Source organism: Nyctereutes procyonoides, unplaced genomic scaffold, assembly GCF_905146905.1.
Source record: "Nyctereutes procyonoides isolate TBG_1078 unplaced genomic scaffold, NYPRO_anot_genome, whole genome shotgun sequence".
Classification (NCBI taxonomy): Eukaryota; Metazoa; Chordata; class Mammalia; order Carnivora; family Canidae; genus Nyctereutes; species Nyctereutes procyonoides.
The window spans coordinates 4,867,075-4,892,213 of NW_026575141.1; the positions used below are offsets into that span (position 1 = coordinate 4,867,075).

At 42.5% G+C, this 25,139-nt stretch overlaps 1 protein-coding gene across 1 annotated transcript in view; it reads right to left on the minus strand.

Moving 5' to 3' along the window:
- Positions 1-25,139, minus strand: part of STRIP2 (striatin interacting protein 2) — a 48,459-nt gene that overhangs the window by 11,566 nt on the left and 11,754 nt on the right. Inside the window, exons 5-18 of the mRNA XM_055307561.1 lie at positions 24,431-24,551; positions 23,641-23,709; positions 23,352-23,458; positions 22,520-22,647; positions 21,178-21,381; positions 19,636-19,871; positions 19,308-19,373; positions 18,032-18,095; positions 17,029-17,100; positions 14,208-14,282; positions 13,429-13,526; positions 12,839-12,965; positions 10,187-10,287; positions 6,176-6,242 (exon numbers count right to left, since the gene is read on the minus strand). Coding sequence (XP_055163536.1) covers positions 6,176-6,242; positions 10,187-10,287; positions 12,839-12,965; positions 13,429-13,526; positions 14,208-14,282; positions 17,029-17,100; positions 18,032-18,095; positions 19,308-19,373; positions 19,636-19,871; positions 21,178-21,381; positions 22,520-22,647; positions 23,352-23,458; positions 23,641-23,709; positions 24,431-24,551 — 1,535 coding nt within the window. The remainder of the gene's footprint in view (positions 1-6,175; positions 6,243-10,186; positions 10,288-12,838; positions 12,966-13,428; positions 13,527-14,207; positions 14,283-17,028; positions 17,101-18,031; positions 18,096-19,307; positions 19,374-19,635; positions 19,872-21,177; positions 21,382-22,519; positions 22,648-23,351; positions 23,459-23,640; positions 23,710-24,430; positions 24,552-25,139) is intronic.

The following is a 25,139-nucleotide window of genomic DNA, read 5'->3' on the forward strand; positions in this document are numbered from 1 at the left end:
ATTATATGTTCAATTAATTTTTGACAAAGTAGGAATGAATATACATAGGGAAAAAGTTTCTTCAACAAATGATGTTGGGAAAACTGGATAGCTATGTGCTTAAGAATGAAAATGGAACATTTTCTTTCAGCATACAAAAATAAACTCAAAGTGGATAAAAGATCTATGTGTGAGACCTGAAACCATAAAAACCTTAGAAGAGAGCACAGGCAGTAATTTCTCTGACATCAAACCATAGCAACATATTTCTAGATATGTCTCCTGAGGCAAGAGAAATAAAAGCCAAAATAAATTATTGGGACTACATCAAAATAAAAAGCTGCACAGCAAAGGAAGCAAAACTAAAAGGCAAACTATGGAATGAGAAGATATTTACAAATGACATATCACACAAAGGGCCAGTATCCAAAATATATAAAGAACTTATACAACACCCAAAAAACCAAATAAACCAATTAAAAATGGGCAGAAGGCATGAACAGATATTTCTCCAAAGAAGACATCCAGATGACCAACAGACACATGAAAAGATATTCAGCGTCACTCATCACCAGGGAAATGCATATCAAAACTACAATGAGATGTCACCTCATAGTGGCCAGAATGGCTAAAATCAAAAACACAAGAAACAACAAATGTTAGTGAGGATGTGGAGAAAAAGGAACTCTCTTGCACCATTAGTGGGAATGTAGACTGGTTCCTCAAAAAGTTAAAAATAGAACTACTCTATGATCTAGTGATTGTACTACTCAGTATTTAATCAAAAAAATACAAAAACCTTAATTCAAAGGGATATATGCATCCCTAGGTTTATTGCAGCACCATTTACAATAGCCAAGATAGGGAAGCAGCCCAAGTGTGCATTGATAGATGAATGGATAGAGAAGATGTGGTATATAAATACAATAGAATATTTTTCAGTCATATAAAAGAATGAAATCTTGCCATTTGGAACAACATGGATGGAGCTAGAGTATAATACTAAGTGAAATAAATAGAAAGATAAATACCATATGGTTTCCCTCATGTGTGGAATTTAAGAAACAAAACAAATGGGTAAGGGAAAAAAAGAGAGAAAAGACAAACCAAGAGACTCTTAACTATAAAGAGTACACTTATCATGATTAGCACTGAGTAATGTATAGAATTGTTGAATCATTAGATTGTATACCTGAAACAAGTATAACACAGCAATTTACTATACTGGAATTAAAATTAAAAACCTAAAAAAAATTGTTTACATACACTTTGTGTCTAAAAATTCAGTTCAGGGATCACATCCTACCGTTTCATAGCATCTCTAAGGCATTATGCGGGTTCTGTTCTCAAGATCCATCCTAACCCAGCTGAGTGAGCCAAGCCAAATAAAAACAGAGGCTTACACCAGTTATGTGGATAATTGACTCAAATGACTGCCGAAAGAACAGAGTGTTTCTTCTTTTTGTACTGAGGAAATCAGACTGGTTAGAATCTGAGCACTAGAGGAGACTTAGCTTTCAGACTTGCTAAGTCTAGTTCAATTCTGTCATCCACAGAAGCAAAACCTAAGGTTGAGGGAAGGAAGGGCTTACTTAAGATCACCTAAGTGCCCCAACCAGGCCCTGAACCTCTAACTCCATTTTAACATTCTTTTTTTTTTTTTTAAGATTTTATTTATTCATGAGAGACACAGAGGGGCAGAAACACAAGCAGAGGGAGAAGCAGGCTCCATGCAGGTAACTCAATGTAGAACTTGATCCCAGGACTCCAAGATCATGATCTGAGTCAAAGTGAGATGCTCAACCACTGAGCACCCAGGTGTCCTGACATTCTGTCTTTATTTACTGTTCATCTTCTGTTGCACTTTTGGAATCCTAACAGAGAAGATGATTTCTGAGAGAAAATTTGATTTGATCCCCTGCTTTCTCAGTTTCTGACCTAATGGTAAAGAAGCTCTTTCTTATGTCCTATTTTAATGGTTATTTCAAACAAGCAGAAGATAACAGTTTCCAGAAACAACAAAAAATAGTGAGGTTTCTTGGTTTAAAGCGGCTCCGTTTTAAAAGTCTTCTGAGTCTGGTCAGCCTATGATCAGACTGAGCCTTTAAAGAAGTGCTACTAAGGGCACCTGGCTGACTCAGTTGGGAAGAGTGTGCGACTCTTGATCTTAGGGTTGTAAGTTCCAGCCCCATGTTGGGGGTAGAGATATGTAAACAAACAAACAAACAAATAACTAAAAACAAAACAAAGTGTTATTCGCTGTGGGCTTTTCATATATGGCTTTTATGATATTGAGGTATGTTCCCCCTATTCCTACACTGTGAAGAAGAGTTTTAATCAAGAAAGGATGCTGTACTCTGTCAAATGCATAAAAACAGAGCTTTTCTCCTAGAGTCAGGAACATGGCAGGGATGTCTGCTATTACCACTGTTTTCAAGATAGTACTAGAAGTCCTAGCCTCAGCAATCAAACAACCAAAAGAGATAAAAGGCATTTGTAACAGCAATGAAGTCAAACTATCCTTCTTTGCAGATGATATGATACTCTATGGAAAAGCCAAAGCCTCCACCCAAAATTGCTAGAACTCATACAAGGATTCAACAAAGTGGCAGGATATAAAATCAATGCACAGAAATCAGTTGCATTTCTATACACTGACAGTAAGACAGAAGAAAGAGAAATTAAGGAGTCAATCCCATTTATAATTGTACCAAAAACCATAAGGCCTTGGAATAAACCTAACCAAAGAGGCAAAGGATCTGTACTCAGAAAACTATACAACATTCATTAAAGAAATTGAGGAACACAAAGAAACATTCCATGCTCCTGCCACTTTGCTGAATCCTTGAAGGAATAGAATATCATGTGTGGCTATTAAAAATCATGTTCTCTGGGACCCCTGGTGGCTCAGCGGTTTAGCACCACCTTCAGTCCAGGGCCTGATCCTGGAGACCCGGGATCGAGTCCCGCGTCAGGCTCCCTGCATGGAGCCTGCTTCTCCCTCTGCCTGTGTCTCTGCCTCTCTCTCTCTCTCTCTCTCTCTCTCTCTCTCTCTGTGTGTCTCTCATGAATAAATAAATAAATAAATAAATAAATAAATAAATAGATAAATAAATAAATAAAATCTTAAAAAAATAAATAAAAAATCATGTTCTGAAATATGTCCAAAGTCATATTATAAACATTTAAATTTTATTATGTAAATTGAAACACAAAGTACTTATTTTCTTAAAAAAGTGTGTATATATATATATATATGAATTAGTATGTACATATATATAGTAACTGAAGGAAAATATTAACAGTAGTTACATATAGGTAGTATAATTTTTTATTTTATTTTATTTTTTTAAAAGATTTTATTTATTTAACTGAGAGAGAGAGAGAGAGAGAGAGAGAGGAAGAGGGAAAAAAAGCATGAGTGGGGAGAGGGAGAGGGAGCTGAGCATGGAGCCTGACTCAGGGCTAGACAGACCTGAGCTGAAGGCAGATGCTTTAACCAACTGAGCCACCCAGTCACCTCAACAAGTAGGTAGTATAATTAAGGTATTTTTGTTTTCTTGCCCATATTTTTCTGTATTTATCCAATTTTCTGCAATAGTATGTACTGATTTTGTAACCAGGGAAAAAAATTGAAATATTATTTAAAGAAAATCCTCCACATCTATAAAAGCCAGTATATTTTCTGTTTACAATTAATTCACTGAGCCTGGAAAAGAGATAAATCTTTAATCATATAAACACTAGTATGTCTGAGTATTTTTTTAGAGAAACAAACCATTATATTGAGGACCTATGTGGAGTAACTTGCTAGTTAAGCCCATGATTAGGCTCAGGGAAAACATTCATACCGTAAATTTGAGCAAAAAACCCCCAAAATTTGTGGTTACCAAATGAAACCACCAGGTGCCACTGTTGCTTCATAGAAAGGAGAGGGGAATACCTAGCATGAATTGGTTTATTTAGAATAGGTATGTGCTTTCACCTGCTTGTGGATAACAATAAAATCTTCTCAGAGGCATAACAATTATTTCAGTAATTTTATGCTCATTTCCCAAGAGGCCAATCAGAAGAGATTTTACAGTATAATTCACATCAATTTCCTACATATGGGATTTGGAAAAGAGAACATATTGTATCAAGAAATAGATTTCAGCCATAAAAGTGACTTTATGTTTTGAAATACCTAATACTAGCATTTTAATGCTGTTTACCATTGTTTGATGTGAGGAAGTGTATTCTTCATTCTACCTCTGAATGGCAGGGATGTTAAGTCTCCACCTTGGCTCTACTGCTTTCAACTGTAAGGTTTTGGCAGTTAACTTCTCTATGTATAAAACAGTAATACCAAGCTAATACAGTTATTTTAAAGATTGAATAACGTGCATAAATAGGGTTATTACATAATTTAATGCTTCTCTCTATAGGGTTAAGAAGCTCCCTAAGTGAGACAGAAAATCTCTGCCCTGATGCTATAAAGTGTGCTAAATGAGATGCCTGGGTGGCTCAGCAGTTGAGCATCTGCCTTTGGCCCAGGGTGTGGTCCTGGAGTCCCGGGATCAAGTCCCATATTAGGTTCCCTGCATGGAGCCTGTTTCTCTTTCTGCCTATGTCTCTGCCTCTCTCTCTTTCTATTTTCTCATGAATAAATAAAATATTTTAAACAAAAATAAAATAAAATAAAATAAAATAAAATAAAATAAAATAAAATAAAAAGGGCGCTAGACTTATTATCTTAGAACATGGGTCTTTCTTTAATTCTAGATGTATCATTTATGAGGAGACCATGACAAGTCATTCATTCACTGAGCCTTCTGGTTTCTCATCTTTGAAATAGAGGATTGGGCTAAATGGATCTCCAGCCAAGAATCCTATGGTTCTGTAAAACCTGTACCACAGAAGGTATCATTCTATTTGTGCATAATACAGTTTCCTGATGCAACATTTTGCAGGTATTAAAGTTGGGGGACAAAGGGTTGTGGGACACATGGGTGCTACCATCCAATCATTCAGCAGTTGAGTTCCTTTCATGTACCAAACATAGTGCTAGACTCCCGGGATATAAAAATGAAGAGGAAAACATCTCTTCCTTCAAGTTTTCAGTCAAACGGAGAAACAGATATAAACCAAGTAAATGCAACAGGGTGAGGGTATGGACTTAGCATATCTGAGGAGGTATATCTACACAAGGCAGACAGTTAATCTTCAATATGCTGTTTATCAGTTGGTTTCGTGAAATTCAAACTCTGAGGGACTTTTCTGACTTGCCTAAAGTTGTTTCCAGGATGAAGACATTTCTGGGTCATTCTGCTGAGGCTTTACCAACTTTTGGCTTAGAGAGACCTAGGCAAGGTATTTTCTGAAGTACACATTCCTGTTTTTTTTGTTTTTGTTTTTTAAGATTTTATTTATTTATTCATGAGAGACACACAGAGAGAGCAGAGACATAGGCAGAGGGAGAAGCGGGCTTCCTGCAGGGAGCCTGATGTGGGACTCAATCCCTAGACCCTGGGATCATGCCGTGAGCTGAAGGCAGACGCTCAATCACTAAACCACTCAGGCATCCCACACTCCTGGGTTTTATAATCTATATGAAAAAGGAAAGTGAGGGACGCCTGGGTGGCTCAGTGGTTGAGCATCTGCCTTTGGCTCAGAGCATGATTCCAGGATCCGAGATCAAGTCCCACATCGGGCTCCTTGCATGAAGCCTGCTTCTCCCTCTCCCTGTGTCTCTGCCTCTCTCTGTGTGTGTGTCTCTCATGAATAAATAAATAAAATCTAAAAAAAAAAAAAAAAAAAAAGAAAGAAAAGAAAAAGGAAAGTGAATAGCCTATTGCATAGTGGAAAGGAGACAGATCATTGTTTGGAATAGACCAGCAGAGTTTCCCATGCCATTTAGCACAGATGTTCACATTCAATTTCAGTCCCATTAACTTTCTAAATTCTCTCTTCTCCTTAGTGTTTGTCACTCACCCTTTTCTCTTCTCTGCAAATTGCTATGCTCAGTTTTTCCAAATTTTTCTCAACTGGGTCAGCAGCTCTAAACCCCCACTGCCTCTGTGCTCTTGCCAATATTCCTTTACTGATCTGAAACTCCCAAACCAGGGCATTATGGGGCTGGAGAAGGAATGGAAGAGCAAATACCAGCCTCTGCCACCTGGCAGTTTCAAAAGCTACCAAATCCCCCTCTGCTTACCAGACTCTCTGTAGTAAGCTCCGGCAAATCCTGGATGGTACAGCAAGGATAATCCAGGACTGAGATGCTGCAAAATGGAGAGAAAGGGACAGGCTTTAGGGAAATAGCAATGGCAGAAAATGGCAGTATCTGAAATGGTAGGAATTCCTTCTCTCTAGCAGGCCCCATCTATCTCCCAGATTGCTTAGTGACCTCAGCTGAAACTGAGGGTTGTGTGCCAGGCAACTCCAGCTCCAGTCTCCTCTCCTCATAGTCATGAGAGGAACCCACTGAGTTCCTCCAGGCTAGGCCCTATCTGGCAGATGCAAAGAAAGCAGCAAGAAAGCCTCTGGTATAGCCACCTTTCTCCTCTCTTCTTTAAAGAGTAGGGACATGTGTGCATTTCTGTTTTTGCATTTAAGTGTATGCTTGTGTATATGTGTGAACTGTGTTCCCAGAGATGCTGCCCAAACTTAACCCACTTAGTAACAATCTGTGGACATGAGGATGAAATGAAGACCTCTCCTATATTCTTGACCAGATGCTTCTGAAAGTCAGGAACTCTGGGAAGTGATCACGGAAGGCATTCTTTTTTTTTTTTTTTAAGATTTAATTTATTTATTTGAGAGAGAGAGAGAGAGAAACAGAGACACAGGCAGAGGGAGATGCAGGCTCCATGCAGGGAGCCCAATGTGGGACTCGATCCTGGGTCCCCAGGATTATGCCCTGGGCTGAAGGCAGCGCTAAACTGCTGAGCCACCCAGGCTGCCCCATGGAAGGCATTCTTGAAGGAAGCTTAAAACAGGCAGCTTCCTGCGGCAGGGCCAATCTAGTAGCTCAAGAATGGTGATAGCATTAGGGCACCTGGGTGGTTCAGTCAGTTAAGCATCCAACTTGATCTTGCCTCAGGTCATGATCTCAGGATCATGAGATCCAGCCCCATGTCAGGATCTGCACTGGGCATGGAATCTGCTTAAGATATTCTCTTTCTCCCTTTGTCCGCCCCCCTCAACAACTTGTGCTCATGTACAGTCTCTCTCTCTCTCAAAAAAAAGATTGGTAATAGCATTTGCCCCCAGAAGTGACAGTGCAGGACTACAAGGGAGCTAGAGGCTCTGCAGTGAGCCCAGGGAAGCAGCATGAGTAGGTAGGGGAAATGAGGCACTGCATTATGACAAGCACATAGTTTACTTAAAATTATAGTTCTTCCTTTCCTTTTCTCTCTTCTTCATTGGTACAATGCAGAATTTAGCTAATATCTAATGCTCCTTCTGGTTCTGACATTCCATAAGTTTTATAACCAATCTATCTGAACTAGTACAGTTGGAAATGGATAAAGGATGTTGGCAAAGCAGGGGCCATAAAGAGGAGTATGGGGTTTCTTGGACCTGTCTCTACGTTTCGAAAGTCAAAACTCTATCCAAGCAAAAGGCAACAATTTGTTTACCTAGAAATGTTTACCTTTGTCCAAGAAATCCACAATGATGACCTAGGGGAACCAAGGTAGGAGAAACAAGGGCATTGGATATATCTATAACATTGCTCATCATCTTAATTCACTCTACTAGATTCTCCCAGGGTTGCCAGTTCTATACTTAACTGCTCCATTATGATAAACATTCCTGGCTGGCTTATTCACTTATCTACCCACCACCCACAGACAAAGCCCATGGCAAAGTAGGTGCTGGCAACCAGGAAATGGGGGTGGGAAATCAAAGATGGATTTGTTCCATCCTCCGTGAACTGAATTCTAGCCTAAGGGGGCAAAAAATAAAGTTACATGTTTCTAGAATATCTATCTAGATTGTAAGAACCATGAGGAAAAGGTGCAATAAGGGGTGATGGGTGTTTCAAGCTCTCAGGGATCACGCAACAGTAAAGCTTATAAGTGGTACAGAAGATGACTATCTTATCTAGGCCAAACTTAGTAAGTGATGTAGTCTGGCACTACCACTCTTCTAATTCCAAATGGAACCAGATGGACACCTATCAGATTCTTTGCCCCTCCCCTTCCAGGACCAGGGTGGAGGGTGGGTATTTATTTCCTGAACCCCAGCCATACTTGATTGATCCAGGGTGGATCTCTAACTGGAAATGTGGAATAGGACTCACGTATGTTTATCTTAACTGATACATATATAAAAACTCTGATATAATCAGGGAATGTATTATTTTAATTTTAAGATGAAAATATGGGCAGCCCTGGTGGCTCAGCAGTTTGGCACCGCCTTCAGCCCAGGGCATGATCCTGGAGACCCAGGATTGAGTCCCATGTCAGGCTCCCTGCATGGGGCCTGCTCCTTCCTCTGCCTCTGTCTCTACTCAATCTCTCTCTCTCTCTCTCATTAATAAATAAATAAAATCTTAAAAAAACAAACAAACAAACATGAAAATACTGTGGCTCAAAAAAACCAAAGTTTCCTTACTTAAGATTATGTAACAAATGGCAGGTCTCATAACTTCAGATTCCATATGTGTATGTCTATTTTATTTTTTTTAAGATTTATTTATTTAGGGACACCTAGGTGGCTCAGTTGGGTAAGCATCTGCCTTCAGCTCAGGTCATGATCCCAGGGTGCTGGGATCGAGCCTGACATGGGGTTCCCTGCTCACCTGGGACCAGCTTCTCTCTCCCCTCTGCCCCTCCACCCTGCTTGTGCTCTCTCTCTCTCAAATAAGTAAATAAATCTTTAGATTTATTTATGTCCCTGGGGGACAGAGAGAGAGAGAGGAAGAGAAAAAATCTCCATCAGACTCCCCATTCAGTGAGGAACCTGATGCAGGGCTCGATGCCCTGACCCTGAGCTCATGACGTGAGCTGAAATCAAGAGTTGGATGCTCAACCGAGCCACCCAAATGTCTCTGTATATTTTATTTTATTTGTTTTTAATTTTATTTTCCCCCTAACCCCTGTGTATTTTACTCAATTTTTAAAAAAAGATTTTATTTATTTATTCATGAGAGACAGAGAGAGAGGCAGAAACATAGGCAGAGGGAGAAGCAGACCCCTCACAGGGAGCCCGATGTGGGACTCAATCCTGGAACCCCGGGATCATGCCCTGAGCCAAAGATAGACACTCAACTGTGAAGCCACCCAGGCATCCCACCTCTGTGTATTTTAAACTACATATAAGTAGGCTACCTCTCCATGGTGACTTTCAGGCAGTACTGACAAGACTGGTGAGGCACTATCCCCTGAGCTCCTCCAGTCACCCCAAGTAATCAGATGAGCCTTCTTACTTCTACTATAGGAACTCTGCCCCTGGTAAACTCTAATTAACATGCTTCTAATTCTTGTGGAAGTAGCAAACTAAAGAATAAGGATTTACTTTGTAACTCCCCAAGTCCCCACTTGGCTGGAGGAGTGGAAAGTAATTTGTATTTATAGCAATTGTGACCAGAAAACAATCTGTGTTTTGATCCTGACTCTGCTGCTTACTTAAGTGGTCTCACTAGCATGTTAGTCTTGAGCAAGTCAATTAACCTCCCTGGATTTGTTTCCTAATTGGTGAAATGAGAATAAAATTTGTTGTAATATCTCTTACCACTACTAAAGTGATTAAATAAAATACCATATATTTGCTTTATTACAAATTGATCGAAGTAAGGATCTGTTATTTACCTTTAGTTACAAATTTGGTAGGACACTAGTTTACAAAGTAACATAATTGATTCAACTTATGATTTATACTAAGATCAGGGCTGGCCAGATAAGAGGGCTGTTTCACAAAAAAAAAAAAAAAAAATCTTCTGGATCCTTCTGCCATAGGGTTAAAATTTCATTGTTGCAGTTTATTTACTTGAGTTGTGAATTTTTCAGTTTTCAAAACCATTAAAATATAAATACCTCTGTGAAGAGACCAAACCACACATCCCATCAACTAACACTTCAAGGAAATGAAGTTTGACAATGACAGCTCTAAGATAGAAGGGCCTAGGGACACAAGGAGATCTGAAAGTCTCAGAGATGATTTATATTTCTCAACCCATCCCAAAACAGATCTCTGAAATAAACCTGTCCAAAGTCCATACCTGTTTTTGGCAGTGATGTAAGACAAGATATTTTGATTGAAGAACTTCAGGATCAACGGAATGCAGTTGGCAAATACCAAATGTTGTGATACATATTCAAACTGAGTTAAAAGATAAAAGCAAAAAGGGCTGCTTATGTGGGGGAGAATAGAAGGTACGTATGAAAAAAAAAAGATAGGCAAGTATAACTCTAATATCCATTCCTAAGAATATCCACTGTCCACTAGTGTTATCAGTCCTCCTGTCTGAGAAGCGGGGAGAAACATCATCAGCCAGTCCATCCTGCGTAAAGGGGGACAATCTGCAGTGTGTGTTATGTTGCAAGCACCTTACCAAAAGCACAAAACATAAACAAGTCAGAAAGAAAATCCCACTCCAAATAAACAGAAGGAATTGCTGTGATATTTGTTCCTAAGCTCAACAAGAAAGGAAGGCTCCCTGAGAGAGTTGTCTTCCATACCAAACCTCTGGCTCATAGTGTTTCAACAATGATTGACATAGCAGGAACAGGTGCAGCTTACTCCCAGCAACTGCTGGCATCACTCAGTCAGGATGGATATGGCACATAGTAACCAAGTGAACCACTGGAATGTGGGCTCCAGCATAAGTCTGTCTGGTTCACTATATTATCCCTATACTTACAATATCAGTATTTTAATGAATGAATCAACAAGAGCCCTTCGGCCAACAGACACTGCACTGAGAATAAGTCCAAGATCTCTTTGATGAGCTAAACACCAGAAATAGAGGCTCCATTTTGTTCTTTTGAATTTGGATGGGGTTTTGTATCTGGGAAGACCTAGTGGATAGTATCCTAGAGTGGTATCACCTGGAATTTGCCTGTGATGCACTGAGGAGCATCAGATAGAGAGTTTGCCTCCAGATCTGGAACCCAAGCTGCTGGGACAGTAGAGAAACTGGGCTGAAAAAAGCAGAAAACTGTGCTGTTTTAAATCCCTTAGCTTTCCCTGATCACCAAGAAGTAGCCATGGCAGCCAGCCAAGCTGCCCTCTACCCCTGGAAGGAGTCAGCTTGTGCTGCCCATTTCTCTCTGCTACTCAAATATTTTCTCCCTAGTAGCCGACCTGGCGTATTTTCCAAAGCTCCAGATGGAGCAGCCAATACATACCCACTATGGAGTTATAGAAAATCTTTTTCAGTTTGAGATTGTCTGTAGCCTTGTTGGGATTCACTGACACTGACACACATTGGCAAGGCCCATCAAACCACCCACCTGTCTGGCTGTTGATCCACATACTGCCCACCAAGAGAAGCAGACAGAAAAACATATCCACGATTCTCTGTTCTTTCTACTAGGAACACTATCTCCCACTCACCTCTACTCCTCCCAGCCCTGCTGTTGCTCAACAAACACTGGCAGAAGAAGTGTGAGCACCCAGGACACCCATAACACACCCAAAGATGTCTCTGAATGTACTCGAGTGGAGAAATATCCTGATTATATAGTAAACTTGCATGGACACAGACCCTGCAGGAGCTTCTGAGTATTCTGAGAACCTGCTGTTCTAGCAGGAGGCTTTTTTCTGACTTCTTAGGAGGAAAATGGAGCAAAGACACTGAGCAATCATGAAGAGCCTCCTGTCCTCCCCACGTTCTCACCAAAGAGACCATCTATCCCCTGCCCCCAGGTTCCCTGATATCTTGGCACGGCCCACAGTACCAAGTCCAAACTCCTGAGTATGGCAAACAATGCCTTCATGGAGAAACAGCTTCTTAACCTTTTTTTAGGCTCTGTTTCCTCATCTATAAAACAGAGATAAAATAAAACCTATCTCATAGGGTTAAGAGAATTAAATGAGATCCCACGTGAACTTAATAGTAACGGGCACATTATAAGTACTCAATAACTGTGTGCTATCATATGTATTATGATCTGCTCTCTGCCTTCCTCTCTAGGTCCATGTATCACCAGGCCTTCCCCATCTCCCCCCCCGCCCCCCCAAGGGAGAACTCCAGGAACATTTAATCAGTTTCCAAAGGTACTTTACTCTCTCTTCTCTGGACTTTCACAAATTAACATTTCTGCTTGAAATGCTTCCTATCTTCCTTCCCTGACGACTCCCATATTCTGACTAACCTGTTTCTTTAGGACTCAGGTTAGAAGTCACCTCACCTCCACAGCAGGTAGGATAACCAGCCAGTGCTTATCTGTATCACGCACTTATCATTCCATAGTTACCTATTTATATATCCATGTCCTTTATAAGACTTCAAAGCCCTTAAGAGCCCAAACTGTGCCTTATTCAGGATTATACCTCAAATGTTAGAAAAATTCTCAACACACTTTTCCCCCACTTTTTTTTTTTTTGTGTGTGTGTGTAATGCTTGAATCCTATCTTGTGCTGTTTCAAAGCTGGCTGGCCACATTCCCAAGAAGCCAAGGATTCTTACTCATAACCCTTGGATAATGTTCAAAGGACACAGACATCTGCACCTGTCTAGAACAGTTCCTTACATCCCACTCCGTAACCCCACTCAAGCTTGTGCAACAGGTATATGAATTCCCTGAGGAGAACCAAGAAAAGGCTGAAAGATATTCAACTGGACTACAAAGGCCCCATCACCCCCTCTTTGTGAGACAGGGCCTAGAGAACACCTGAGACCTGTGAAGAAATGCTGCTGGCTGCTCACCTGGTAGATATGGTTCAGTTTGAAGTGTTTGAGGAGGAGCAGGAGAAGGGCAGAGATACTCTTTACAATGATCTCCTTGTGCCTGTTCACATCGATGCCCAACTTCATGCTCTGGAGAACAGTAATGCTACATTGGGGAAGAGGAGGAGTCAGTGCAGAGCAGCCTTAGAGAGAAGCCTACAAGGACCCAAGTATTTGGGTCAGAGACAACATATACAGGAGAGCCAGAGCTTGGGAGATCTGAACTTCTGTGCTAGGGAAACTCCCAGAGTCCCTACTTCGAGTCTGTCTAGAAAAAAGCTCCTTTGCTCTCTCTGTTTTTCTTTCTCCTTTGGCAAGCTCATGCCTTGGCAATGTCCCCCCACATACCTATGCAACCAGTCCCTGGCACTGATGTTGCTCTGCAGACCCTCAGTTTAGAGCTAAAAAGAACCTAGCAGAGAGCACTGCAGTGCAAAGGAGCTACTGATGGGGGAGAGAAGATCTCTTTGGATACAATCCCTATGAGTGTTATCAAGGCAGGGTAGGGACTAGAGAGACACTGTAGACAAAACAGTGCATTCAGCAGCCAACTCAGTTGAAGCACTCACGGCATCTCCTCAGGCAGGACATCTGCCAGGATATTGATAGAGTCTGTCTTTGCTTTGGAGGTGGGGGCTGCGGCCAGCAGAATCTTAAGCAGAGCAATCTAGGAAGTAGAAAATGAGGAGATCCATCTCTGTCCATCCCATTCAACAAGGCGATTTTTCCACACCTCAACAGCCCTATAAGAAGTGTTTTAATGCCTTCTTCTATGTTCATTCTCAATAATCAAATCTCCCCAGCCTCCAGAAGGGTAAACAGGTGCCCAGTCCTGAGAGGCCTGCCTGTGAGGCTAAGGGAGCCAGAAGGAAGCTTACAGGCTATTCTGCTTCAATAATGTTCTTTCTAAAGAAGATGATGCAAAGAATAGAGGGGCAATGCCTAGAAATAAGGTGAGAGATATAAGCATGAACTCACTTTCTCTATCCCTTAGAGGAAGCTCTAACCCTGACGATCAGCATCTTCACCACGCAGCCTGAGGCTATCTAGGACAAGACAGACCATGGTCTCAGAGGGACTAGGGTACTAACTTAGAAGGAGGGCCCCCAATACATCCTGCATGGACCCAACCTTATTCTCTGCCCCTCCCAAAGAAGGACTTGGAAGTACAGCTAAGTCTTCCTTCTTCTTGGAGAAGCCCTGAGGAGTGCTCAGAATTCTAACGTGTTAGAGAATATTTTGCCTCATGAGAACAAGCTCAAATAATGGAAAGCTCAGTTTGAAATGGCTCTCAGCTGTCTGTTCCTTGGAGCAGAGAAGGGCAGCTCTGGCCCAGCTATTTCCTTACCATGTACTGAGGGAGGCTGTAGAGCATGCCCTGGTAGAGGATTTCACATGGTGTCTCTGGTACCACCTCTTCCCCCTAGGATAGGAAACACACAGTTTGCCCAGGCCATTTTCCAGCTCACCAAAGACTATGTTTTCTTGGTTGTAAAGGGTGGCATGAAAAGAGCACTAAGCTAGGTTCCTATCCAGCTGTGTTAATGATTCGTTTTATCACCTTGGGTAAATTACTTTCCCTCTCTGGGTCTTAAGTTTCCTCTTCTTTAGGATTACTAGGCTAGTCTGATGCCCTCTGAGGGCTATTCCAGCTCTGACAATCTATGATTCTGGTTTTCCCATTACCTGAAATCAATCCAGAATTCTTCTTGCCCCATCACATGTTGGATCAGGAGTCAGAACACCTATCTCGGTGTTGGCTCAAAACACTGCTTTTCTGGCCATGCACGGGCTTACGTCAGGGTGCATGTATGCCTGGGATACTAGAACAGACACCCCACACAGAAGCACTTTCTGTGGTGTCAGTCTGAGGCCATCCAAGAGCTCTGGAATGCTCTGAAGTAAGAGGTAGGTAACTCAGTAGAGAAAGTTGAAAAGGGAGCTGGGTAACCCATGGTCAAGAGAGGCAGGATGGAGTATTAGCAGGGAAACTTTTAGATAGAAGCTATTTTCTTTCTTTCTCCAATAGCCCCTACTACATCCCTTCCTCCTTTATGACCAGCACCCTCATCCACAACTCTCTTTGTCCTTTGATGACCCCATCTAAGCCTTTTATCAGAGGGGGGGGCAGGATGTCTGGTGCTCAAGGGGCTACTCAGGCCATTGTCATCTTTGGCCAATTCAGTTCTTCTTCCCACAAGGTACTTCTATCCCTGGGCAAGGTCATTGCCTTCAGATCCTGAGGGAGAGAGAAAGAATCTGGCCTCTGCCATCCCACATAACTCAGTTGCTGCTTAAATGGGCATTCAATAAACTCAGGCAGTAGATCTCTGGGGGAGCAGGAAGGCAACCTGCTTCCCCAAAGATCTATTTCATACCTTCTCTTCTCCCCTGTCCTCAAACCAATCCCCGTACTCTGTGACCCTTCAATAGTTGCTAACCCAGCTTCATACTTCATGGAGAAAACAGAGGCAATCAGACACTTCATCTTCTCAACACCAAATCTACCAGGGTCTCTACTTTCCTTCTTGACATGAAGTATCCACCGCCTGTGCTCTGTTAAAGGCCAACCCCCCACTTGTGTTGGGGATCTCTCACCGTTTTGTTTTGTTGAATGCATCAGTTCTGCAATTGTCTCCTCTCTCCCAGATCATCTCTTTTAGGACATAAATGTACTCTAATATCTATCTACATAAACATACTCTTCTATCTATAAAATTTTCCTTTGATCCCACATCCTCCTTTAGCCACCATCCCATTTTTATACTCTCTACAATAAAACTATATATTGTCTGTGTTGACCACCTATCTCCTTTCTTTATGTTCTTTACATTCCTTTTTCAACACATTCCAACTTGGATGTTACCTGACCCAATGGGCACCTCAGGTCTTATCCATTTATCAGCAGCATTTGACACAGCTGATCACTCCCTCCTTGAAAAATTTTCTTAGCTTTTATATTATCACAATCTCCCACATTCCCTCCTACCTCACTGAGTTTCCCTTACTCTTCTTTTCTGGCCCCTTTCCTGACTCATTCCACCTTCAACACAACTGCTGTGTCCCAAGGCTTTGTCCAGGGTTCCATCCTCTATTCTCTCCCTGGGTTATCTCAGCCAATTCTATGGCTTTTAACACTGTCCATTAAGTCAACAGCTCCCAAATTTATTTCTCTAGGCCAGTCCTCTCTTAGAACTCTAGACTTACATATTTCAATTGCATGACTGCTCATGTGCATGGCTGCCTAATGGATATGTAAAACTGAGTATGACCAAAATAGAACTCTTGATAAAACGGAACTCCCCATGTTGGCATATGACTCTTATTTTTGATTCTCCTCTGTGCCTCTCTATCCAAATCCAATTGACTAGCAAGTTGTGTCAGCTACACCTCCAAAATATAACCCAAATTCATTCAATTTTCCCTATTTCCGTAATTACTACCCCAGTCCATGTCACCATCATCTGTCACCTTGACTATTTTAAGAGCTCCCTAACTGATCACTCTGCTTCTACTTTTTTCTGGTAAAGTCTTTACACAGCAGCCAATGGCTTTTGAAAATATAAATCAGATCCTGTCACTCCCCTGCTTAAAATCTCTAAGGGCTTACTTCTGTATTGCGAAACAACTTCACACTCCCTATCTTTGCTTACAGGTCCTGTGTAAAGCAGCCCCAGGCCACCATCCTGGCTTCATCTCATACAACCCTATCCCTTATCCCTGTGCTCCAGCCATAGGCCTTCATTCACTATCCCTAATACTCTGAGCTTGCTCTTACTCTTGTTAAAACTATTCCCTCTGCCTAGAATGCTCTTTCCCCTGATATCATGGCCAGCTCCTTCTCATACCTAACATTTTAGCTTAACTGTCACCTTCTCAGAGGTCTACCTACCCAGACTGCCTAATCAAAAGTAGTCTACTATATGATAGATGCCTCTATCATATCATCCTATTTAACTTTTCTTCATTGTATCTCCCATTCTCAATAGTCTTCTTGTTTCCTTAATTATTTATTTTCTTTTTTCTCTAACTTTAAAGTATCATGAAAGTAGGGACCTTGCCTTGCTTGGCATACAGTAAGAGCCCAGCAGCATGCACACATGCTCTGTGACAGCACTGCAGACAGATTTCCTCTTGTTTTTCTCCTATGCAGGAGCCCCTTGACTCACCAAAGACATGGGGCACTTTTCCAGATCCTCCTCATTCTTGATTTGAACATCTGCAATGGAGATGTACTTGTGCTAAGGAAGAAGACATCAATTAAGAGGCTGAAGTTACTAAAAAATATATATATATTTTAATTATAAAAAGGGGGGCTTTTGGCTGGCTCAGTCTGAAGAATGTGTGACTCTTGATCTTGGGGTTGTGAGTTTGAGCCTCATGTTGGGTGTAGAGATTACTTTAAAAAAAGAAAAAGATACTGAGGGCCCCAATCACATATGTACCAGCCTCTTGCTTAACTTCCTCAATGATAAGAAAATGTGTTGTTTATGGGTTGTCACCCCAAATTGAACATGAACCTTTTGAAGGAAGGAGTCTTATTTATCTTTGTACCCTTAACATTGAGCCCAGACTTCATATACAGTGTTTCTGTTTATTCTATGTTCCCATATTTGTTGAAAAGCAGAAAATACTTGAGTATTTATCTTCAACCAAAAGGCAAGGGGAAGTGAAGAACAGGCCCATGCCCCTGTAACCACTACCCTGAGACTTTTGTTGCATATGAGTATGCTTGCATGCATGTGTATGGAGTGATGATGGAATGAGGGAGAGTTCCAGGCCCGTGCAAGAGATGACTATTACTCTTTGTGCTTATATATACTTTGGATACAGAGCAGACTGCTACTAATCCTGAGCCTCTGGAAGTTAGTGGCCCTATAGGGACAAAGAAGTGAGAGGAAAGGAAGTGAGGAAGAAGAGAGAAAGCAGGGTGGGAGAAGGAAAAAGGCATGAGAGGAAGAAAGGACAACTTTTTCATCTATCTGAATGTAGGAAAATGGTTAAGTAGGAAGAGATGTAATTTATTCCTCTTTGGTCAAAATGCCTGAAGGTGCAATATAGAATAATTGGTTAAAATTGTGTCTGGTAGAAGAGCCAACACCCAGGACTTTGGTAATCTAATTTGCCTTGATGGCTCCCTACCCCTGAAGACTGAGAGCCCACCCTGGTCACCTGCTTTAGAGTCTTCACACTTTCATGGATGGGCCTGGGTAATCCAACCAAGGTATCTGTGTCCCTGTGAAATGCGAGATATAACAGATCATAAGCATCAAAACTATAGAAAACTACTGATGAATCACTGACCTCTACCCCTGAAACTAATAATACACTATATATTAATTAATTGAATTTAAATAAAAACAACAACAACTATACAGAACTACTGATATCCTCTGGAGTTATATGGACCATGCCTTTTTTTTTTAAAGATTTTATTTATTTATTAAAAACAGAGAGAGAGAGCGAGGCAGAGACACAGGCAGAGGGAGAAGCAGGCTCCATGCAGGGAGCCTGACATGGGACTCGATCCTGGGCCTCCAGGATCACCCTGGGCTGAAGGTGGCACCAAACCGCTAAGCCATCGGGCTGCCCCATGCCATTTTTAATATACAGTATTTTGGATCTTTCTCTGCAAGCTTCTAGCCCCCCCCCCCCCATTATTGCTTCAGGACACAAAAAGAACAATGCCACATAGAAGTGTTAGGATTAGGATTTTTGTATAGTCTTTTGGGGATTTACTTTGTCAGGAGTAGGTTCCTTAAAAGGGCATGTACCCCAACCACAGTGAAACACCAGTAACAAGGCCTTCTCAGTTTGTTTGTTTGTTTTTCCTTCTCAGTTTTATAGAGGCCAACCAGGGTGAGAATTCATGAGGTAGGAGAAATGGTGGAAGACTGGATCTGTTCTAACCATGTTGCTTCTTCATGGAATTCTGGCCCATTAAAACAGGAAGGACCCCTGAGGATCCCTGGGTGGCTCAGCGGTTTAGCGCCTGCTTTTGGCCCAGGGTGTGATCCTGAAGTCCTGGAACCAAGTCCCACATCGGGCTCCCTGCATGGAGCCTGCTTTTCCTTCTGCCTGTGTCTCTGCCTCTCACTCTCTGTGTATATCTCTCATGAATAAATAAATAAAATCTTAAACAAAACAAAACAAAACAAAACAGGAAGGACCCCTAGGGACTATCTAATCCAACACTCTCATGAGTAAATTGAAGCCCAAGAGGGAATTAACTTGTTACTCAAGTCATTTACCTGGCTAAGAACATGAGTTCTTCCAGGAAACTGGAAGGAAAAAAATTCCATAGTACCAGCACAAAGTCACTAGGAGATGCCCATAGTGGCTCTGGATTAGACTATGACTATCAGGCAACATCTCTCATTCCAGCCACCCACTCCTCTGGCCCCCTAAGAATCGCTCTATAGCCAGTTCTGACCATTTAGTCACTTACTGCCCCAGAGTGAATCCGATGAATTTGTTCCTGCTCATCTCCAAGAAGTGCTCGATGTCCTTCTGTCTGAGAGGGCAGTGGAAAGACAATTCCCAGAAAAGGAAAAAAAAAAAAAGCAAACCTTGAGAGACCGAACCTTTCTGGGCTTTTAATCCAATTGGAGGATTAGAACAGTGGGGGAAGACAGCAGCTAACAGAGGAAACTTCAAACCCAGGAGTTCTGACTTCTAGTCCAGCTTATTGAGAATTGAACACTTAGACTACAGCACCCTGGGTCTTCAGTGATTCTAATCCCAAAGCTCAGGGTCTCCCGAGTTATCAAACCTACCTGACCTTTGGAGCCCAGGGCAGGCCCTTGGGAAAGGCCACCCGCTCAGCAGAAAGGGGTGTCTGTGAGGGTGGAGGTGGCACCAAAGGGTCTTGCTCTAGCAGGTCTAATTCTCCATCCAAGGTTCGTTCTCCATCGCCAGCAGACTCCTCTTCCTCCTCTGTGGCTGGTTCCTCAGTCTTAAAGAGATCTCTTTCATTGTAGATGTCCAGGCTGTCCTGCTTAGTGAGGAGTTGCTAGGAGGGTATTGGAAGGGTGGAGAGAAAGTGTACAGAGATCTCACTCTAAGCATCCTTCTCTGAGGTCACCCTCTACCCATAAGTTACTAGACTTCAGGATATGGTGTAACAACCCAGCTCTTATAAGAATATCCCCTTCCCCACCTTCACCCTAGTATCTCCAGCAGACCAAATCCCAAGACAAGCACCTCTCAGGCAACCAAGCCAATAGCTGAGGAACAAAGCATAGACAATCCCAAAGTCAGTTACTTAGCTTTCAGACAGCATGGATGCCTCTTTCTTTCTTTCTTTCTTTCTTTCTTTCTTTCTTTCTTTCTTTCCTTTCTTTTTTTTTTTGCCAGCACTTTCCTTCCTAATTATGCTCTGCTTAGGTGAACATTCAAATAGTTTGCCTTCTGTGAGCATACACCAGCTGGCTGACTGAGGAAGAGGAGGACAGAGGCTTGCTACTAGGCAAAGAGAAGCAAGTTTGGAATTTTAAATTTTATCGAAGAAAAAAACATTGGACAGAAATAGGTCAAAAAGTTAACAGTGACTGCCTCTGGTTTGTTAAGCTTGTGGGTGATTTTCTTTTTTCCTCCCTTCTTCACATTTTTATATTTGTTCCAAATTTTGTACAACGAGTAAGCATTACTTTATAAAACAAAAAATAAAGGTTAAAAAAAATCACATTACAGATTATGTAGACCAGATTACCGAACATGATTGTCTGGTCCTATCACCTGTAATTGGTGAACTCAGGTATTTCAGAGAGGGGAGTTCGTGGGTACATGGTCAAGTCTTAGGGCAGCTTGTCATTCTGACCTTTCCAGGGATGTGGATTATACCTAGAACACTAATCAATCATCTCCTAAATGAAAGCTTCTGGTTCCAGGGCCAGACAAGAGCATGGCTAGCTCAAAGTAAACCTTCTTGCTGTCAGTAAAATGATAAAGCCTTACCCCAGGTGAGTGGATATGCTGGGAACCCTGTTCAGGTGATCTGGATCCCTATCTTCAGGATTATACCCTAACTGTTGTCCAGGATGCTAGGGAACTCCAGGCATACCAAGTCTAGGCCAATGACCCTGTAGCAAGATATGGATCTATGATGTGATATCACAGTGTTACATCATGATAACCCAGGAATCTGCTGGAGACAGAGGCAAAGTACAGACTTTAAGGTTTCAGGTTGGTCACAGGGCCAACCAGAGGCAGATGAGTTAAATCCATTTACTGCCGTTTCCTACCACATCCAGATTAGCTCAGAAACTTAATTTTTGGCCAACTAGTATCAAAACACCACTGTCTGCTTTAGTTCATACCCTTCGAGAACCACGGCGGCCTCGCAGCTTAGAAGGTGGTGGTGCCAGCTGAGACTCCCCCAGGTCGAGGGTGTAAGAGGGTGGGGAGGCAGCACGCATGCTCTTCACCACCTGGATACTATCTTCAGCCAGTGGAGGCAGCCCCAATTCTGCCCGCTTCTGTACTTTGAGAACCTGAAGATGCTCAAATCCACCGAGGGTAAACTACGATATAAACAGGAAAGGGGCAGAGAAGAGGAAAAGAGGAAAGTCGGGGGGAACAAAGTCAGGGACATGTAGATGGAGAAGAGCCACAATCTCTGGTCCCCTTGAGTCCCCTTCTTAACTAGGAAGTAATAAAATAAGATGCAGTTACTATCCCCAGTCTTAGGAGCTCAGGCATCAGGATAAAGCATTATTTACTGACTCAGCACTGGAAACATCACCAGAAATTAGGAAAGGGACTCCTGGGAGCTTCCACTGGAAAAAAAAAAAAAAGAAAGAAAGAAAAGAAAGAAAAAGAAAGGGAAGCTGTGTCCCCCCTTTTAAGGAGCACATCCAGATGCTATAACGCCTCAGTCACTCAATTTGTTCTGCAGTCAAAAGGTAGTTCTCCCCCTATGAAGCTTGCTCTGGAGGGTATGTCATTTAGCCAGTCCTGTGGGGTGAGAGCCAGAGATGAAGGATCAGATTTAATAATTAGGAACAAAGTGGTACCATACACTTATAAGGACTTCATTTTTTAAAAGATTTATTTATTTATTTTAGAGAGAGAATGTGAGCAGGGGGAGGGGCAGAAGGAGAGAGAAAGAGGAAGAGAAGCAGACACTCTACTGAGCACAGAGCCCAACACAAGGCTCAATCCCACGACCCTGAGCTCATGACCTGAGTTGAAATTAAGAGTTGGACGCTTAACTGACTGAGCCACCCAGGTGCCCCAAGGACTGCATTTTTTTTTTAAAGCAAATCCTCAGTTTATCTAGATGGAAGGCAGGCAGTAAGCCCTACATTTTATAGCTAGAAAAATTGAGGTACAGACAGTTGCCCAAGGTTCCTCAGTATCAGCAGAGGCTAGATCTCTCAACTCTCAACCAGTATTCTTTCCATGAAATGTCAGTTCTATCATGAGAAAGCACAATGACACCCCAACTCATAGAGTGACATCTGCTGTTAGTCCAACAGAAATAGGTAACCTACTCTGACAAAGAACATTTTATTTCCCTCCATTGGCTAACAGCTGTCCTATTCTTCAGTCTTAGCTCCAGCCTTCTGGAATCAGACTAGAAGAAACTGAGGTGGTGAGGAGTGGGATGATCTGATCTGATGGGATGAGAGTGGGGAGGAGGGTAGATCAGCCACTCACCATTACCACCTTCCAGAGCAAAAGCAGGACCTTCTTTATAGGGAAGTGGGGAGCCAAGCCACTGCAGAATTTGGTAACCATGGAGAAAAGCAGAAGGGCAAAAGGTTCCTCATTATGCACAGAGAAGCCTGGGGAAGAGGAGAAAAGAAGTGAGAAAGTGAGGATGAGCGCTGAAACCCTACCCCTTTAACCCTACTTCTGGACACAGTGAGGAAGGCTCTCATGTCACCCAAAAAATGTGAGTACTTGTTCCTTAGAAGGAGCCTTAGAGAGTCCCCAGAGGGAAAGGATAGGAAGTGAGGCCATGGAGGTGAATTGGTTAGCTCCCAAGCTTGAGGGTGGATACCAAACTAGAAGTAATAGTAATAAAGATGTTGCTTTCTGGCTGAAGGACTTAATGCATCTCATGGATCACAACTCACTTTGCCACATCAATGGATTTATTTTAAAAATCCCATAGGCCGTCATATCTTATCCCTGTCTAATGACAATATCAACTAATATTTTCAAGGTGGTTCAACTCATTTTTTCATGTGAGATTGATGATGAACTGGGAGATGGACAGCTATCCCCATTTTATAACCAAGGAAACCAAGGCATAGAAATGACACATGATGGTACTAACTCAGACACAAGGGCAGTCAAGCCAGGTCCTCATGCCTGCCACACAGTAGCTCTGCCCTAAAAGAATAGATGCTAATTCTGAAAGACGAAGGAAGGAAAGAAGGAAGAAAGGAGGGAGGGAGCGAGAAAGGAAAGAAGGAAAGCTGTCTGTCTCTATGTGGAAGCACAGCATCTCATCCCTACCCTTCCTCAGGTTGCCACTTCTTACTCAATTCAGTGCGGAAGGTCTCCCGCACTGTCCTCCACCGGCAGGAGTCCGTCTCTCTCTCCAGGCGGATATTTTCCACCAATAGGTACATGACACTCAGCAGCACCCTGGAGTTATGGAAGGGTTACAAGAGATTCCCAAAGCAGCTCCCAACCTGTAGCCAGAAACCTCAGGGATGATCTCTGTGGGAGCCCAACCCAGTGGAATTAGCAACTATTAGCAGTCCAGGTGTATCTGGTAACCCATTGCGAACTATCCCCTGTCCAATCCCAGGGCCAGCTCCACTTACCTGAGCTCTGTACTATCAGCAATGGAGATGGCTGGTTTCCGAAGAGCACTGCTACAGGCCTGGCTGTTGCTGCCATGGGGACGAGGGAGAGAATAGGAACTTATAAAACCTCTGCTATTCCCTGGCTATGTAGCTAAAAGAAATTGGTCTAAGGTAAAGGAGCCCCCAAATTCCTCTGCCATCTCTGTAAACCCTTATCTGTGGTAAAGATGGGCAAAGGCAGGGTCTGTGATGATGCCTCCTCTTATAATCCACACTGTGCCTAGTACCATGCTGAACACAAAATAGATGCTAAGCAACACTTGTAATCTGCCCTATTTGAACTTCTGGATAATAGGCATGAGATAAAATGAGGGATCTCTACAGTGGTAGCAACAGATAAGGCCACCTCTAGAGCTGTGACCTATGAGGGAAAGAATTGGGTACAGCAACAGAAATTGATCCTGTCCCTCTTGGGTCATGTTTCCAGGTAAAACAATTTCCTTCATGGATTCCAGAGTTAGGCTGAATTGAGGTGTTTAGATAAAAAGGGAACCCATCTAGGGTAGGGCCCTAAAACCCAGGACTGAAGCTGGGGCAGAAGCTGTTGATGTTGTCCTCCCAACCTCAGGGAGGACAAAATATCAGAGAGGATGGCTGGATAAAGGGAAACCGTCAATAAGCTTTGGACTGAGGTGTGAATAGACTCTGCTCCCATAGAGGTCTCTATAGTGAGGGAATCAGTATAGGACATGAAACACCCTTCAAGGAAGGGGATTATCCAGGCCAGCCCTCCCCTAAGGCTTCTCACTCGATTTCCATGTGGAGTAGCTCCAAGAAGGTAGAGAAGGTCCCCATCTGATAGAGCAGGAAGCAGTTGTATCTGGACCAGTGTAGCACATCAACCTCCGAATCACATTCCCCAAAAGTACCTAAAGAACCAGACAGTTGCCATGTGGGGTTGAGGGTAAGAGGGGTATCCAGTTCTTTCCACTCTGCCCCATGATCTTAAGACTATTTTCCAACACCCTGACCAACAATTAGGCTGACAAAGGTAGGGCAAGGGCCCCTAGAACTTCCTTGAATAAGGCAGGAAAGAGGAGAAATAGTCTTCAGAGTCAGGTCCAATGTGCTTATCACTGTCCTGTCTTAAGTTTGAGTTCCCTGAAAAGCAGATCCAGAGAGGATTCAAATATAAGTAGTTTATTTGGAAGATGATCCCAGGAACCATTAGTAGAGAAGTGGGGAAGTTAAGCTAGGAAGAAAAGGCAGCCAATAGCTGAAATCCAGGATGGAAGAAGCTCTGGGAAACAGTATGTTTTTCAACCCTCAGAATCATCCCACCCAAGAAGAGTGAGATAGTTGGGCTATTCATCCAATAACTCCTGTCATTCATTGATCAGTGCTACTGCACTAGGGGAGCACATTAATTTCCTAGCACTTCCTGGCTACCCCATATGGACTGCAGAGAAAGCCCTCAGGTAAAAAGTTAAAGGTACTAGCAGTTGGAAGTTGGCCGA